The 17,516-nt window shown below is 46.6% G+C and overlaps 2 protein-coding genes across 4 annotated transcripts in view; both read right to left on the reverse strand.

Moving 5' to 3' along the window:
- Window positions 1–11: 11 nt before the first annotated feature.
- On the reverse strand, window positions 12–9,992 carry BAG2 (BAG cochaperone 2). The gene is made up of 3 exons (XM_069564059.1): window positions 9,610–9,992; window positions 2,920–3,029; window positions 12–1,407 (listed from the first exon to the last, which is right to left on the reverse strand). Exons 1-3 carry the CDS (start codon window positions 9,720–9,722, stop codon window positions 995–997), a joined length of 636 nt encoding a protein of 211 aa, XP_069420160.1. The 5' UTR covers window positions 9,723–9,992; the 3' UTR covers window positions 12–994.
- A 1,452-nt stretch (window positions 9,993–11,444) lies between these two features.
- The window catches only part of ZNF451 (zinc finger protein 451), a 126,190-nt gene continuing 120,118 nt past the window's right edge, over window positions 11,445–17,516 (reverse strand). For all 3 annotated transcript variants that reach the window (XM_069564065.1, XM_069564064.1, XM_069564061.1), the window contains one exon: window positions 11,445–14,682. In XM_069564065.1, coding sequence (XP_069420166.1) covers window positions 14,636–14,682 — 47 coding nt within the window. In that variant the 3' untranslated portion in view covers window positions 11,445–14,635. The remainder of the gene's footprint in view (window positions 14,683–17,516) is intronic.

The raw sequence follows: 17,516 nt of genomic DNA on the forward strand, positions 1-17,516 counted from the left end.
ATGCTACAAAGTTTTCAGTGAAACAGCTACTTTTTAATTATTGAAGACATATAAATTGATATAACTCTCATACAAAAAAAACTTTGGAAACATATCAAGCCATGAAAATGCATACACCCTTTGACTCAGTAAAACCAGTTGCTAAGAATTTATATGAAGAAAATAGGAAACAAAAGAAGGGAAAAGCTTGGTGTGCATCAATCTGTTGCATTGATAAGCAACAAACTGGAAACCACGTAAACGTTCAATGAGTGGAATGGGAGGCAAATTGTATAACTACACAGGATAGAGGTTTTCGAGAATTAAAAGCAAACTTTAAAACAGCATTTTTCTTTTTAAAGGCAAATTATAACATCATATTTCTCTAATGATTAAAACTTTAAAGAAATGATGCACTTTGAAACGGATGAAGGGGATGAAGTAGTTGTTCAGAGTGGCAACATCAGAGGCGGGGTCTGTGTAAGTCTTTAAGTTCAAAATAATTTGATATAGATGACTAAAAACCTGCTGAATGAAGGCGATGTGGTGTACCGAAGGTTCCTTCCCATCCCTCCAAGCTCACTGCCGCGTTCTCAGCAGAGGCGCGGTCAGTCACTGTGTAGCTGCGTTATGAACAGGCTGTCTGGTCAGCCCAAAGCCCTGTGTGCCCATGTGCCTGTAGACAAAGTCCAGGAGAGGACCATAATGCTTCTGCCCCTAGCCAAGCACTTGTTTCCCCACATGCTGTTATCCACAGAATAGTAAAATATAGATATACAGGAGGTGCTAGATCCTAGTACAAGACAAGAATTCAATCTAAAAACTTCTAGAAAGGTAATCAAAATATTTCTAATTTTAATTGTTATTCACAAAACTAACAACACTGAGATATTTTGTTCTTCAGAAATAACTATCAGTATCAAATGAGTTATATATGACATACACAACCATTATCATTTAAGATAGTTCTTTATCGTTTTTACATGATTGTTTATAGGACTGTTAGGTCTGAACACTAGTTGAATCTGGCTTCAGCGTTCTGCTGCAGCATTTTGGAAGCAGCCCCTTTAGAATGCTCCAGCAGCTTGATAGCCTTGTCAGAGTTTTCAATGTTCCTAAGCAGAGTCTCTAGTCGTCTCTTAATTTTCTTCTGATCCTCGAGAGCACAGCCGATCACAATGGACTGGAACTTTTGGTCCACCGGCCCCGCAGGCACCTCGGAGGAACACGCGCTGTACAGTGACATCAGGTGACTCCGGGCGTTTCCCAGGTCGTCCAGAAACTTGCTGACCACCTCATCGATGATCCGCGTGGCGTGCTTGAGGGACTCCTGCTGCTGGGGACTCCTAATTGTTTCTACTGAAACCTCCACAGTCAGGGTTCGTCCCATCAGACGGTTTGCAGTCAGATTTAATTCTTCTCGTTCTCCTAATCATAAAAAGTTTGAAATATCAATCAATATGAGACACACCTACATCCATGTCAAGAACACTAAGGCATTTGTGTGTGGTTAAATCTAGCCTGCGAGCACCTATACATTTCTTAAAGGTATATACTGTTAGCAATAAGATTAACTTAGGATGCCAGGGAAGACTGAGGCCAAGAGGAGAGAGAGGAGGGCGGCAGAGGATGAGACGGCTGGATGATATCACTGACTCGGTGGACAGGAGTCTGAGCACACTCAGGGAGATGGTGAAGGGCAGGGAGGCCTGGCGTGCATCGGGTCACAAGGAGTCGGACAGGACTGAGCGATGGAACAGCGTCAGTGGTGAAGAGGATCAGCCTGGACGTCGGGTGACTGCCGCGGTCGTCATGTCTGCAGAGGCTGGGGCGGGTGTGCTGGTCAGAGCAGGAAATGATGCCCTGCGTCTACACGACTACGTGCACTAGAGGAGGAAATGGTAACTTCTGCCTGTCTGAGCTTTTAGCTGAGACCCTGTAATAAGACAGACTAACAAGCAAAAACAAAACCAGAGCCTCATTATCGTGTAGACCTCATGTATACATGGGAGACCCCCAGGGAAACTGAGTGACTCCTGGAGATGGCCCAGGCCTCCATCCTCAGGTGGAGATGGGGAGGGAGGCGAGTTTCGAGGGCCTCAGAAAGAGGACCACAGAGGTGAGGTTTTCATGGAGACCCCTCAGAAGCGGAGGTTTCCTTTAGGAAGTGTAAATGTACATTTCCCTTACAAAACTGTGACCTCAGCTATTTCCAGAGCTGCTCCTGTGCCTGCGGTTTCTCAAAAATGACCAGCCCCGATAATCCTTTGGGCAGAGGCATGTTTTGGGCAGCACATCCCGTGTCTGTGAGCACACCGTGCCCAGCTCTGGTGGAGGAAACAGAGCCAAGACCCTAGGAGAAAGGCTGGCCTGAAACGAGGCGCTGACCTCATCCTGTCCGACCAACTCGGCCTGTGGTCTGAGTCTCAGCCAGCACGAGGAGGGTGCTGGGTCATCCTCTCACTGTGCAGCTCTGCGAAACGCTTTCCAAGTTCACTGCTGGTTGGCCGGGGCGGGGAGCGGGCTACGCTGACCCACTAAGGCCATGTGACGGTTTGGGTCCGGGCCTGGGCTCACCAGCCAGGGCTGCAGGGGTGCCTGACCCCCATCACGCCTCACCCACCCCCCCCCCCCGGCCCCTGTCCTCTGCGCCCCCCCCACCCCGCTCCTGTCCTCTGCGCCCCCCCGCCCCCCTCCTGTCCTCTGCGCCCCCCCCGCTCCTGTCCTCTGCGCCCCCCCTCCTGTCCTCTGCGCCCCCATGCTCCTGTCCTCTGCGCCCCCATGCTCCTGTCCTCTGCGCCCCCCCCGCTCCTGTCCTCTGCGCCCCCCCGCCCCCCTCCTGTCCTCTGCGCCCCCCCGCTCCTGTCCTCTGCGCCCCCCGCCCCCCTCCTGTCCTCTGCCCCCCCCCCCCCGCAGCCCCCGCGCCCCCAGCGGGCTCACCGTCACTGATCTGCCGCATGTCCTGGCTGTTCTGGATGCTGTGGATCATCTCCAGGAGCACCTCCTTCTCCTGCTCCACGGCCGTGGCCGCCTCCCGCAGAGCCTCCACCCTGCGGGCGGGGACACGGTCAGCGCACAGAAGCCTAGTGCGCCGCTTCTGCCTTTCCCTCCAGCTTAGCTGGCAGGATGATCAGGGGCACGCCCCGAACGCTTCAGTCCTTTTTCTTTCTTATTCTGTACTTTGTTCCTTCTTCATCCACTTGCCCCGTGGCTCCTAGTTGCCTCCCTGCTCACAGGGCAAGGATTCTGTTTAGTGCTTTTCTATTTGTAGATAAACACCTGTACTTGTTTACTGTCCCTGCTTCTTCACTCAGCAGCATATTTCACTGAGACCCGCCGGGTTCCCTTGTCACCCAGCCCCCAGCTCCCCTCACCACCCGCCCGTGACTCCTGTCCCCTGAAGGCAGGCCCACCCCAGGGTGGCACAGCTGAGACCCAGGGTGTGTCACCCTCTGGACTCCTCTCCAGAGCAGCCGCACGGGGCGCCCCTGGGTCCCAGGAGCCCCACCAGCACTCACGTCCCCCAGTTGACAAGCGGGGTGTCAGCACTTAATCTGTGTTTCTTTCACTGCTAATAATTTTGGACATCTCTGTATTCCTGTGAGCCTGTTCACAGCCTTTGCCTATTTTGCTTTTTCTTTTTTAAACTGGGGTTACTGTCCTCTTGGCTTATCTCCCATCCGACCCCATATAATCTGTGTCTGGGATGTCCTTCACTGAACACAGAGCCTGACTTTGAAGTGATCAGACCCATCTTTTTCTTGGTTTTGTTCCACCTTCTGGCTCACGCAGTGAATTTTTGTTTCAGGGTCCTCCCATCCCGAGGTCGGAACATACTTGCTTACGTCTCCTATTAACTTACTCTCTTACTTTCCTCATACTCATGTCTTCATCCACTCATAATCTACCTGTTTATGATTAGATAAGGATTTTGTTTTTTCTCCAAATAGTGAACCGTTTTCCCCAACACTATCCACCCTAAATCCATCTTTTCCTCAATGATTTGCAGACTGTCTGCCTCTGAAATCGATTCCTAAGCACCACTTGCCCCAACTCCACCCACGGCCCCCTCACCTAGACACACATTCACTTACTACACAGACACACAAACACAACCAGTGACTAAAGACCGAGGCTGTGAAATCATCAGAGCAAGAGAAAACAGAACCCTGTGGGGTCCCCGCCCCCTCCCAGCCACACCCAGGCCTCTTCCCCTACAGGCACCCACCTGTCACCCCCAAAATAGCACCAACACACTGTAAAGTCACAAGGTTTCCATTCTCGGGATACTAAATATATGTTGGACTCTGCTTGTGAGAGCAAGTAGAAGCACAGAGCTTGTAAGAACCTTGTGAGACAAATGTGGCTGGAAAGCAGTCAGAACCGGGGGAACTCTACAGGACAGTGGTCACGCATCGGGCAGCCTTCCAGTGGCACGCACAGCGCGCTCACACCTTCCACACAAGCAGACTCGGCCTGGGCCACACGAAGGCGGTGGGGTGAGCACGAACAAGAAATGCGCTACGAAAGTGACTCTAGGATTGAGATGGCACACGAGTCACTGGTAAAGGAGGCCACGATGGAAGAAGCGCTGAACTTTCCAGCACTCCTGAGTTTGAATCAAATATAAGATGATAAAGAGAATTGTTACTCGAAAGAAGTATAATAATAATTTATAATAGTATGTTCATGGAATTGTAACAAGAAAATGGCTTGAAAGGAGACACTCCAAAAAAATATTTAATTTGTCATATAAAGATGTTTTGTCATTAAATGAAACCAAATATAGAGGAAATTGGATGGGACTTTTCTCCCAAGGTTAGAAATTGCCAGGCATTTTCCCTGTGAAAAACAGATTTTATTTTTTCTAGACTTTTTAATATATGATTTTATGTAAACTTCATTCACAGCAAAGATACAATCCCATTCTTCAGCACGTAGATCCCCAGGATCTGAGGATCTGCTTTCTGGCAGCGTGGCCCTCTCATCTGCTGCCCCTCACCTCCTGAACATTCTTTATCCCTGGCCCAGGTCCACTAGGTGGTCCTTTTTCAAAAGCCAGTCCTTTTGGCAGAACTGTTTCCTTAGCAACTTCCTCCTTCCTCTCCCCTGAGGCATTCAAAACTACATCTGTCTAGTGTATGGACTACATCACAGGCTTATTAGTTTTTTATTTTAAAAAGCTGGACCTGGGACTTCCCTGGTGGTTCAGTGGCTAAGACTCCAAGCTCCCAGTGCAGGGGGTCCAGGCTTGACTGCTGCCCAGGGAACCTGACCCCGCACACTGCAACTGAAGATGCTGCGTGCTGCCGTGAAGACCCAGTGCGACCAAACGAATACTTTCAAAAGCTAAACCTCTACTTAGTTTGCTTAAGTCATCTTGTTACTGTTTATCAGCTACTGGTCTTAATTCAGCTCACATGTGCTGTGTTCAGTCGCTTCAGTCGTGTCCAACTCTGTGATCCTATGGACTGTGGCCCGCCAGGCTCCTCTGTCCATGGGATGCTTCAGGCAAGAACACGAGTGGGTTACTGTGCCCTCCTCCAGGGGATCTTCCCAACCCAGGGACTGAACCTGTGTCTCTTACCTCCCCTGCATTGGCAGGTGGTTTTTTTTTTTTTTTACCACTAGCAACACCTGGTAAGCCCTAAATTCAACTTATGTATACATCTTTTTGTCTCTGTCCCGTGTGTTAGTTTTAGAACAGTTAGTTACTAAATATTCAAATATTTCCCACCCGCCCTTCCGTGATTTCTCCTGGAACTTTGCCCACAAGAGCCTTAGCCCATTTCACTTTATCCTTCACCTTCTTAACACATCACTTGACAATGCTCCTTGGCAGAGGGGGCAGCTCTGATTTTACTAGTGGATCCTGCAAGAGCTATGTGTCCAAATTGGGAAAGAACTGATCCTCACAGCAAGTCTGGCCTGGGCTGTGCTCCTGGAAAACTCTATGCATGAGATCACAACTACGCTTTAACTACGGAGGAACTGTTCAGAATGTTCCGTGAGGACAAAATCTGGAGTGTGTGCCTCCTCGGCTGGTCTTGGCAGCCCGGGGACTGGGGGACGAGGTGCCGGGAGACAGACCCAGCAGGCGCCCCAGGCCGGGTGCGGGCCCGCTGCTCATACCAGCTCTGCTGCTGCATCCTAGCTGAGTGACCTCGAGCAGTTGCTGACATTCTCTCTGCCTCAGTTTCCTCATTTGTGACACAGGGATCATGAGACAGTAGGTGTGACTGAATGAAGTCAACGTGGTTAACTCACCAGCTGACAGCATGGACTAAATTATGAGTTAACTGAGATACAGAACCATGAATATGTAGGGCTGACTCCTACACCATTTTCTAGGAAAAATCGGAGCATCCCTGGTTCTGGTACCCAGGGGCCCTGGACCAATCCCTGCAGTCACCGAGGGGCCACCCCATGCAGCACGTGCCCAGAACTGGGGCCGTGAACACCAGCTTCCGGGTGTTCTTATGCACTCAGCACTATGAACTCAGGATTGTAAGTAACAAGCCTCCTAATCATCACCCAAACAGTAAGGAACACTCACTGCTGAGACACTGGCGTTAAAATGGGCCGAGGCTTCAGGGTCAGGAGCTAGTCCTGAGCAGGACGGCCTCAGGCGACCGCTCAGTCCCTCTGGACCTTTACTGCTGCTAAAGGAGGCAATGGATGTCCTCCTGCCTTGGAGGGTTTTGGAAGGTTCATATGATACCGTCTATGAGAAGTGACCTTTTAAATTACAGGCTCTGACAGTATTAACTGAGGTGCTGTCTTCTGGCTCCGGGGGTCGGGTCAGCCCAGCAGGAAACTCAGCTAAAGGACCCAGGTCCCTGCTCCCTCCCTTGTTCCTTGGTGGCCCGGTGCCCAGGAGGCTGCTCTGCGGACACTTGTGAACAGCCAGCTCCCCGTCCCATCCATCCCCTGGGCTGCTCTCCACACCTCGTGGCCAAGCATCTTCACCACCAGCCGGAGCTTCAGGGCCACTCACACCCTGCAGAGATGGCATTCAACAGCCCCTGATCTAAACCCGGATCTACGTGGAATTTTCACTTCTTTCAGTAAAATCATATACTATTCCTACACTTTGAAATATGACATAGTAACTCAGAAAACTCAGGCGTAAAGCATTAAGCTCTGCAGCCACTCCTGAGCTCTTTTAACTTCTCAAGCCTCAATTTCCCGCCTGGAGAATGAGGGTGACATAATTTCCACAAAGACACAGGACCTGTAGTCATGCTGGTTAGCTAAGATACCTGTTGGAGGGTACCATTTACGAATTATATGATCACTGCTAAACTAGTAACAATCGTGAGCAAAGTGCTCAGAGCCACTGACAAATGGAAAAGTCAGAGGCCATTTGCACGGTCACGAAAACCCGTAGAGAGAGACATCACCTTTTTAGGAGGAAGCAAAAAAGGAGATCTAGTTTCGTGCTAACACATTAGAAACAACTGGAGTTTCTTCAGCGATTTGTGAGATGCCGTCAAACATTTGAAAAACTTTAAACACCATGAACACCAGTTCACATGGCAGGTCATGAAGCACTGAGCATAATTCTATTTTCGATTTCATGCGGAGAAAGTTTTTGCTGAGACTAGCACAACAGAGGGACAGTAAACACAGACCTCCTGGTACAGTCTGTGATTTTCAGTGTGCCTGCAACACTGCTTTATTAGCCACTCGTAACATGAAAGTAAATGACAGTTAACACATGAATGTCTTGTTTTCTTTTTAAACTTGATCTTCTGGGCCTGATTCTAGTTTCTAACAGCGCAGTGCTCTCTTCCATGACCCATCTGCCTTCATAAACTTCTCTATTTTTTATTTAACCTTCCAAAAGACTTTTGTTAGCATCACTTTTTTTAAAAAGAAAGAAACAAAGCTCATCAGTCTAAAACTAGAAAAGTCCTTAAAATGAACAACTGAACACACATTTATCAGTCTCAGCTCAAGGGTTAATTCAGCAAGTGATTAACCACTTGTACACGGTAATCAGAATTCATTTCACATTAAGGAAGCCCTAGAACGTAATATTTCAAACAAGAAACTTCCTTTTAAAGATGAGCACCTGCCCTATGTGAGGCATCAATTCAAGTCTTAGAACAATAATTCAGCTTCAAGAAAGGAACTGTGTCCTGCCCGAGCCAAGAAGAAAACATCCTTTCTTTCCAACTAGGGAAGAGCCTCCCTGAAATGGCTGAGAACATGCCCTCAAAGTTCTTGAGACCAGAGACGCTCAGTCACTTGTTAACGCTGCTACATAAAATCGTCCACAGGAACTGCTCTGCCTGTTCCACCTGCTTCAGCTGGAGAAGGACCATTGTCACTCTCCGTGAAATAGTGGTGGTGAGCGTCTCATTTTCTGAGAAGACATTGTTTCTTTCTGTAATAATAAAAAGAACTATACAATAAATGATGAAAGTCAACATAAATATTAATAAATGATAGTAAGTGCCTCATTTGGTTATTACTTTACTGGCAAACAGACCCCTTGTCCTGTTTTGAGATAAAGACACATATGCAGCCCTTCTTAAAATTGTGTCTTACATGTATTCCTTTGCTCACTCAGAGTCTGGTAACTATGGGAAAAATTACCTGTGGTTTTAGGGAGTTTTGGACGCCTTGGTAAGATTTGCCTGTAATTACTCCTGCACACAATTTACCCGACCTTCAATGACAATAAGAAGTTATGGGAAGTACACAGAAGTCTTCATTCACTGTTAGAGAAAAGATTATTTCCCAAATTTCTTACACATTATTTAGGAATCCTATACAAGCCGGTGACTACATTTGTCACTAAGCAGGGTCCCCACACCGGTTTCTATAGGAACTGACAGCAGCACAGCCTGGAAAGAATTCAGGGAAAGAGCCGGGGTGAGGCACTCTGTGCTCTGGGAAAACTGGCAAAACAGGCTCTCCGGTTTTCAGGAACTCAGATTCCTAAATCTTCTCAAATTCAGAAAAGCACTAAAAGCTTTAAGGGAGACAGCAGCTCCTTCTGACCGGTGGTAACCTCTGCGCGCCTGACCCCGGGCCCTGCTCCAAAGTCACATCCTCGCTGACCTCAGCCCGACCCTCGCCGCCAGGGCTTCCCTCTGCCCGCTGACCGCCGTGGACACCCCGACCGGGAGGGGACACGCCGACCGCAGGGACACCCCGACCGGAAGGGAGCGCTGCGGCTCGGGCTCTGGCGGCCGGGAAGGTGGGACGGCGCCCCGGTGAGGCCGAGCGCGGCTTGGGGAGACACCTGTCCGCTGCTCTCGGGCCTGAGGCCAGACGGATTTTTCCGTTTTGCAAAGGGCTCGGTCGCTCAGCACAGAAACCACTAACCGGCCCCGGTCCTAAAACCGCTCGCGGCGGGGAGTGGGCCGGAAACACCTGGCCCCCCGCGGAAGGTTCTGGAAGCTCCGCGGCGGCACGGCCGTCGTCTCGAGTCACGTCCCCCCTACCTCCTCTGTTCGGGGTCGCGCGGTCCCGGCGGTCGGGGCCGCCGAAGGGTGGGGGGCCGCCGAAGGGTGGGGGGCCGCCGCGCCGACCCAGCGCCGCGCTGCCCTCCGCTCCGCCCTCGCCCCCCGGTCCTCGCCCGCAGCTCCGTCCCCGCGCGGCCCCCGCCCCGCGCACCTGAGCTCCAGCTGGTCCAGGCTCTCGAGCAGGCGGCTGGAGCGATCGGCCATGGACGAGGAGCGACAGAAGCGGCCCTCGTTGGCCTTGGCGCTGATCCTCGCCTGAGCCATCTGCGCGGGGCGGGCGGCCCGAGGTCACCGCCGTCCCCACGCGCCAACCGTCTACTCGGATGCGCTGCCCGCAAACCCGAAGTCGGGGGCCAGGGCACCCAGATAAGGGCGCGAGGGCTTGGCGGCCGCACTCCGACCGCGCGAGCTGCCTCGGGGGCGGCGCGGCGGGGCGGCTCCGCTTGGCGCCAGGCCCGGCCCCGCCCCGAGCACGCCCCGGGGCGAGGCCCGCGCCAACCACGCCCTCGCCCCGCCCCGACCCGCGGATGCCCCGCCCCAAGCATAGCCGGGGCGGGGCTCGCGCCAGCCCCGCCCTCTCCCCGCTCCGGGGCCCTCCGCCGCGAGGAAGGGGTCCTTTGCGTAGCCGTGGTTCCCGGGCACCTTCCCGAGGTGAGAACTGGAGTCTGGACGCCAACAGAGCAGAAGACAAAAAGCCGCCCTGTCCAGCTGCGTGCGGAGGTCAAGGTGAACCTCATCGTTTTCACACCCACTCGCATGAAAGCATTTGTAATGACTTCTCTGTTTAAAAGTTATTGGTTGGAATTCGAGTGAAATGACTGTTATTTAAGGCCGTTTCTAACCCTATTTGTATAAACCTCCTGTTATGAGAAGACCATGGAGGCCGCTCGGCCACCGTGCAGGTCAGGGAGTAGTAGAGGGGTGGCGGGGCCGGAGCACACTAGGCGCTCTGCCCAGCAGTTCACGGAGGGGATGCACAGGGCACCGGGAAGGGGATAATAACAGTTCAAGGCTGGAGCCCAACCTTTAATCTGAGATCAAAGTCGAGGTACTTGAACAGAGATGAGGCCCCTAAGGCTAGATCCCAGTTCCTCTGAACTCTTAAATACTAATTCACAACTGCTGTAGGGGGTCATCTGGCCTCATTAGACGTTTTATTGTATCATGACAAACGTGGAATCCTTAGACATTTTGTGAATGTGCTAGACTCTCTCACACCTCAGACTCAGTGGACTCCAACTCCAGAGAATACCCAGGCCCGTCTTCACTCCCCACTGGGCCAGCATCCCAGCCTTGCCCTCCCATCTGGTCTGGTGCTGTTTGCACCACTGTCTGTGCTCAGCTCAGCAGCTGCAGTGATCCAGGATAAGGCACAGCACATGACTCCTCAGAAACCTTCAGCGGCTCACTTGTGAAATGAGTAAAAGCCAAGGCCTTCAGAAGAGGCCTCAGAGGACTCTCGTCGCCTGCTGCCTGCACTAGCCTTGCTGTGCATGTCTGGATAAGCTCACTCCCGACCTTCAGGCCTTTGCTCAAGTTCTCTAAGGACCCCGACCACTCTAGTACGAACAGCAAGCCCCGCCCCCGCCTCACCCCCACCGCTCCTCAGCTCTTTCGGGCGGCTGTTTTCCTTCATCTCAGCACCACCCCCCCAAGTGTGCCTCACTGCGGAGGTGAGGGCTTCCTTTTGCTCACTGATGTATTTCAAGTGCTTAGAATAGTCGCTGACAAATGTTAAGTACTCAATAAATACTTTGTGAGTGAAAGAATAAATGGTTTAAAAGAAATTTAAAAGAAAAAAAATTGATAGAAAAAAAGAAAGCTCTTTCAGTTGAAGGCTATGCTACTGGGTTTCTGGTTACCCTGCCCAAGTAAGTCCAAGAGAGTCCTTGCACCTTGTTCTTGGGAGAGGTCTGAGTGGCCAAATGGTCAGGAGTCGAAGAAAGGATTGGGCTGGTAGGATACCAAGCATCCAAAAACAAACTCTTTAAGGGAGGAATTTTTATTTAAGACAGTCAATGATGCCACAAACCAGACGCTGTCAGTACATTACCTATATATCCTTTTTAAAATAAACACGGTCATTCATCATTTCCTTGACAAAAGCAGTTATTCAGGTATAAAAAGCCATCACAATAAAAACTTTTTAAAAGAAAAAAAAACCTATCAGTAAAATGAAAGACAAATAAAAGCAAACAAGCAAGCATCATTGTCAGAAACATTTACTCTTGATAATATTCCCCGTTACTTTATGTAACATCCACTCTCCTCCATGTGTCTAAATTACGTTCAAATTATGAAGCAAGCTGGTTTCATAATTATAAGAGGAACCAGAGATCAAATTGCCAACATCTGCTGGATCATCGAAAAAGCAAGAGAGTTCCAGAAAAACATCTATTTCTGCTTTATTGACTATGCCAAACCCTTTGACTGTGTGGATCACAATAAACTGTGGAAAATTCTGAAAGAGATGGGAATACCAGACCACCTGACCTGCTTCTTGAGAAACCTGTATCAGTTAGAACTGGACATGGAACAACAGACTGGTTCCAAATAGGAAAAGGGGTACATCAAGGCTGTATATTATCACCCTGCTTATTTAACTTATATGCAGAGTACATCATGAGAAACGCTGGGCTAGAAGAAACACAAGCTGGAATCAAGATTGCCGGGAGAAATATCACTAACCTCAAATATGCAGATGACACTGCCCTTATGGCAGAAAGTGAAGAGGAACTAAAAACCCTCTTGATGAAAGTGAAAGAGGAGAGTGGAAAAGTTGGCTTAAAAGCTCAACATTCAGAAAATATTCAGAAACATTCAGAAAACATTCAGATCACGGCATCTGGTCCCATCATTTCATGGGAAATAGATGAGGAAACAGTGGAAACAGTGTCAGACTTTTATTTTTTGGGCTCGAAAATCACTGCAAATGGTGACTGCAGCCATGAAATTAAAAGACGCTTACTCCTTAGAAGAAAAGTTATGACCAACCTAGATAGCATATTAAAAAGCAGAGACATTACTTTGCCAACAAAGGTCCATCTAGTCAAGGCTATGGTTTTTCCAGTAGTCATGTATGGATGTAAGAGTTGGACTGTGAAGAAAGCTGAGCGCGGAAGAACTGATGCTTTTAAACTATGGTGTTGGAGAAGACTCCTGAGAGTCCCTTGGACTGTAAGGAGATCCAACCAGTCCATTCTAAAGGAGATCAGCCCTGGGTGTTCCTTGGAAGGAATGCTGCTAAAGCTGAAACTCCAATATTTTGGCCATCTCATGCGAAGAGTTGACTCACTGGAAAAGACTCTGATGCTGGGAGGGATTTGGGGGCAGGAGGAAAAGGGGGCAACAGAGGATGAGATGGCTGGATGGCATCACCGATTCGATGGACCTGAGTTTGAGTGAACTCCGGGAGTTGGCGATGGACAGGGAGGCCTCGCATGCTGCAATTCATGGGGTTTCAAAGAGTCGGACACGACTGAGCGACTGAACTGAACTGAAAAATGATTTTTAATTTTGTAGTAAGTAGAAATACAATCAGTAACAATTATTAAAACATTAAGCAACCCAAGGACCTTATTTTAAGGATCATGATGACTACCCCTTCCCCACTGTGTCACTCTGGACCATATACATCCGTGTGTCACAGCAACACAGCGCCCCCGCGTGGCGGGCGCCTCCAGCACAGCCGTCTCCTGGACACCCGTTCAGCTCCCACTGCTGAGCAGGTTCCCCAGACGTCTTTAAGGTACAGCTCTGTAACCACCTCCCAAAACCTTAAACTACTCTAACAAATTAACAGTACAGTGTGCTCACTTTGGAAAAATGATTACGACATTCTCAAGCTATCACATCTACTTAAAAAGCAAGCAGGGAGGACAGAACTGACAGCTTAAGAAAGAAAGAACACAAACTGGGGTTTCCAATGTGGACTGAAAGACTATATAATAATAATAAAACAAGTCATACTATTTAACACTAAATTATCTAGTTGCAGAGAAAGACCAAAGTTCTAGCTATGATTTTTTTTGTCTTAAAGAAAAATTTGTATCTATAGAAAATTTTAAGTTTGGTAAATAATTACTACTCAAAATTTTTAGGGATGACATTTCTGGTCAAATAACATGAAGTATATTCACAAAGACTGTATGACAAGCCCCTTCTTAGTCTTCTAGTTATATAATATTTTTATTATTCATCATGGGGCTTCAACATTTAAAAATTAAATATGTAATACCAATTGTAGGACATTGATATTTTAATGAATACCTAACATGAAGATACTTCCATATGAAATAAAAATCTTAAAGGGTTAAGGAAGATTACGCCTGAGTAGAATTTCAACGTTATTTTCTAAAGAATACTATGTTTACACAAATATATATATATAAAAGGACTAATATTAAAAGTATGCCTAATTCTATGCAAATACTTTTACATCATTCCCTTTAAACAGTAAATAATACAAGTCATATGAAAGTCAAAGTAGGTAAAAAGAATGGAAAAAGTTTCTTTTTACTACTTTCAAAGAAATTAGGTTAGTTTTCTTTTTCATTCCAGCAATGTACAGCTCTAATTAAAGCAGGACTATACATCTGAGTGAAAACCACAAAGAACATTGGTGATAAAATTTTTCATCTGTTTTCACAATGTTGCTATTACTCTTCCAATAATCATAAAAAGACCTCAAAGATTATATATATTGGTGCCACATAAGAAGTAAAATTTACAGAAAAAATGAGCTATGATAGCTTTATTTATATTCATTTTCACTCTTAAAAAAATAAACTAGAATCATCTGTACAGTACAAATAAAATTAAAGAACCAATTCTATTTGGGAAACATATAAACAATAGTCAAGGGCTTCTTTATTTCTTTTTTTTAAAATCCTTTTAACCTAAGTATATGAATTCAAGGTTACCTGGGAAACATGATACCAATATTAGAATATATGATTTGTATTTGCATTAACATATATTCTGTTCCTCTATACATTTTTGCAAATGGCACAAAAACACAAAGCAATATCAGAGTTTGAACATACAAAAGCAAAAACTGTGTGTTTTCAAATACATTTGTACTAGTAGATTTGTGGTCTCCTTTAGGAAACAAACTCAAGAATTCATCATCCTGAGTCTCTTCAAGGCCACTTGATGTTGTGTGGTAATACCTTTAGTTACATTTCCTCAAGACTTCTTCTAATAGCTTCTTCTAATTCCACATCTGCATTAAAAAAGAGAATTATAACATTTAGGGCAAAAAAACTGATAAAAATGTACTTAATGTAAGTCTCATCAACTACATCTGTATTTTCAGGAAGAAAAGTAAATACAACTTGGAGAAACTGAAGATAACTTGGCAGTTTCTTCATCATAAAACTTGACTATTTTGAAAAATGAGATATGATCTGGATACGATCTTAAACTGAATTATAATATACCTGAGCTAAATATGATAAGAAACTTATTAGTTTCTTCCATTTAGGGACAGAGAAAGACAACAAACGTCTAGAATGACTGACAGGGAATCGCCAGACGTAACGGGAAAAAAAGAGTATCTATTTCCGAAAAGATCTGAGTTAATACATGTAAAACTTACCAGTGGAAAGAGAAAGGCAAAATCACAAAATGGCAAAACCTCAAAAGCTATTAAAATTTTAGTTTTAACTTTTCTAGTATCTAAGACAGAGAGTCAAATTCAAGGCTATTGAATATCCTCTGAGAAGCATTTATTATGCATACACATGTACTCACTGAACAAACTTATTGAATGCCCACAGTGTATCAGGCACAAAACACAACAGTGAGCAAGACAGACATTCTTGGGTTCACTGGTCTTTTTCTCTATTTCCTGAGAATGACGCTAAAAACTCAAGAGGGTAATTAGGTGTCAGTTTCTTGGCCTCCACTAGCTTCTCACACCAGATTTATCTAATCCTGTCCAGTCCACGGTCTCCCGCAGTCTACTGAGTTCACAAGCACAATAATTCCTCTAATATGCAGCCACCTCTTCCTATAAGCTGGGGCACTAGTGTTACATCGTTAGGAGTTTAAAACACTACAAGCTACTCTACACTGTGTTAAAGCTAGATTCTAGCTCAGTGCATTGCCCTAAGATGAATTCAAAGGGATGAAGAAATGTACAGAAAAGCCAAGATGCTCTTAGCAAGCAAAGAAGAAAAAGGTGACAAGATTTGTTTTTATGAAAACTTATTACAAAGTTTTAGTAATTAAGAATGTGGTACCAGTGCAAGAGGGCTTCCCTGGTGACTGAGCAGTAAAGAATCCAACTGCCAATGCAGGGGATGCGGGTTCGATCCCTGGGTCGGGAAGATCCCGTTAAGAAGGAAATGGCAACCCGCTCCAGCATTCTTGCCTGGGAAATCTCAGTCCATTGGGTCGGGTACCAATGAGTCGGACACGAGTTAGTGACTCAGCTACAACAAACCAGTCCAAGAACTGGTGAACAGACCAAAGAGGCAGCACAGACAGCTCTATGAAAACCTGATCGATGACACAGGTAGCCTTGCAGAATGGTGGGGCAAGGTGGGGTTTTAAATACACGATGGAGGGACAACTGGTAGGCCATATGGAAAAAAAATAAATTTACCCCTACCTTATGGAATATACAAAAAATACATTTCAGATTTACTGTGTATTTACTGCATAAGAGCAAAGGTGAAACAACCAAGGACATGGGAATATGCGCAGCGCCTTAGTGCAGGGAAAGACATTCAACAGGATTCAAGAAACACTATGAAAAAGAATGGCACTTCGGAATGCATTAAAATTACTTTAATCCATCAAAAGTGAGAGTGTGAAAAGACAAGACATAAAGAGAAAATATTTGCAATACACAGATCTTATACCTAGAAAGACTGTCAACCCAGAAAAATCAGTAAAAAGATAGTCAAAACTGTCAAGAAATCTACAAAGGCACTGGCAAAAGATGTCAAAAGGTCAAATAAACAATCATCAGAAAAATGTAAATTCAAACCACAAAAAAATGCCTATCACTAGGTAAAATTAAAAAGACCAATAATTCAGTGATTAGTGAAAATGTAGAGCAACAGGAGCTCACATTCACTGCTGGAATGGAAACACAATGGAACCACTTTCGTGAAAAACCTTGCCATAATCCACTAGAGCTGAGTGTTAGCAAGTCTCCACCTCAGTATATATTCCTAGAAATGTGGGAATTATTTCCAACAGCCAACCAAATGTCTGTAAGGGATACATGAATTATGTGTAAAATTATCATACAGGTACTGGAAATGAACAAACCAAAGCTACATGCTAACAATCAGATGAATCTGTAAAACAATGTTAACTAAAGGCATTCAGACCCAAAATATCAGTAATCTAGACCATGACTCTGCTGTTCAATACGGTGCACACTGACTATATGCGGCTATTTGTGTTCTGATTAACTGAAACTAAGTGAGGGGATGCTTCCAGGGAACTGACGACTGTGGGCTGCACTGTGCCCCCTCAATACATGTTCCTACCCGGGCATGTGTCAATGTGACCTCCTTTGCAAACAGGGTCTTTGTGGGGTGACCAAGTTGAGGTCGCTAGGGTGAGCCCTACCTAACTCGGTATGACTGACGTCCTTACCGGAAGAAAACGCCATGTGAAGATGGACACAGAGGTGGAAGACGGCCTCGTGATGATGGACGCAGAGACAGACAGATACGTCTACAAGCCAAGAATGCCTACTGTTGGGTAAGGGAGTTAGAGAAGGCAAGGTTCAAAAAGACCCAGACCGGCACTTGACAGGAATAGATCACCTTTAATGAGGCGAGAAGGGGGAGCAGTCGGATTAGTGAGCTGCTGCACTAACCCAAGAAAAGAGTAAGTATACATAGGCATGTATGTGGAAATCTACTGTCTTAAGGGGGCCTGTTCTCCAAGGTTGTTCGTAGTAGTTATCTCTTAAACAGCTGGGGCAAGGAATATTGGAGATCAGCCAGAGGCTGCACCGGCTGGGAGCTGGGCGTAATCAACCTAAAGTCCATTTTTTCTTCTGTTGATAGAGTACTTTGTTTTGCATAGAAT

This window comes from Ovis canadensis, chromosome 20 (assembly GCF_042477335.2).
Source record: "Ovis canadensis isolate MfBH-ARS-UI-01 breed Bighorn chromosome 20, ARS-UI_OviCan_v2, whole genome shotgun sequence".
NCBI classification, from domain to species: domain Eukaryota; kingdom Metazoa; phylum Chordata; class Mammalia; order Artiodactyla; family Bovidae; genus Ovis; species Ovis canadensis.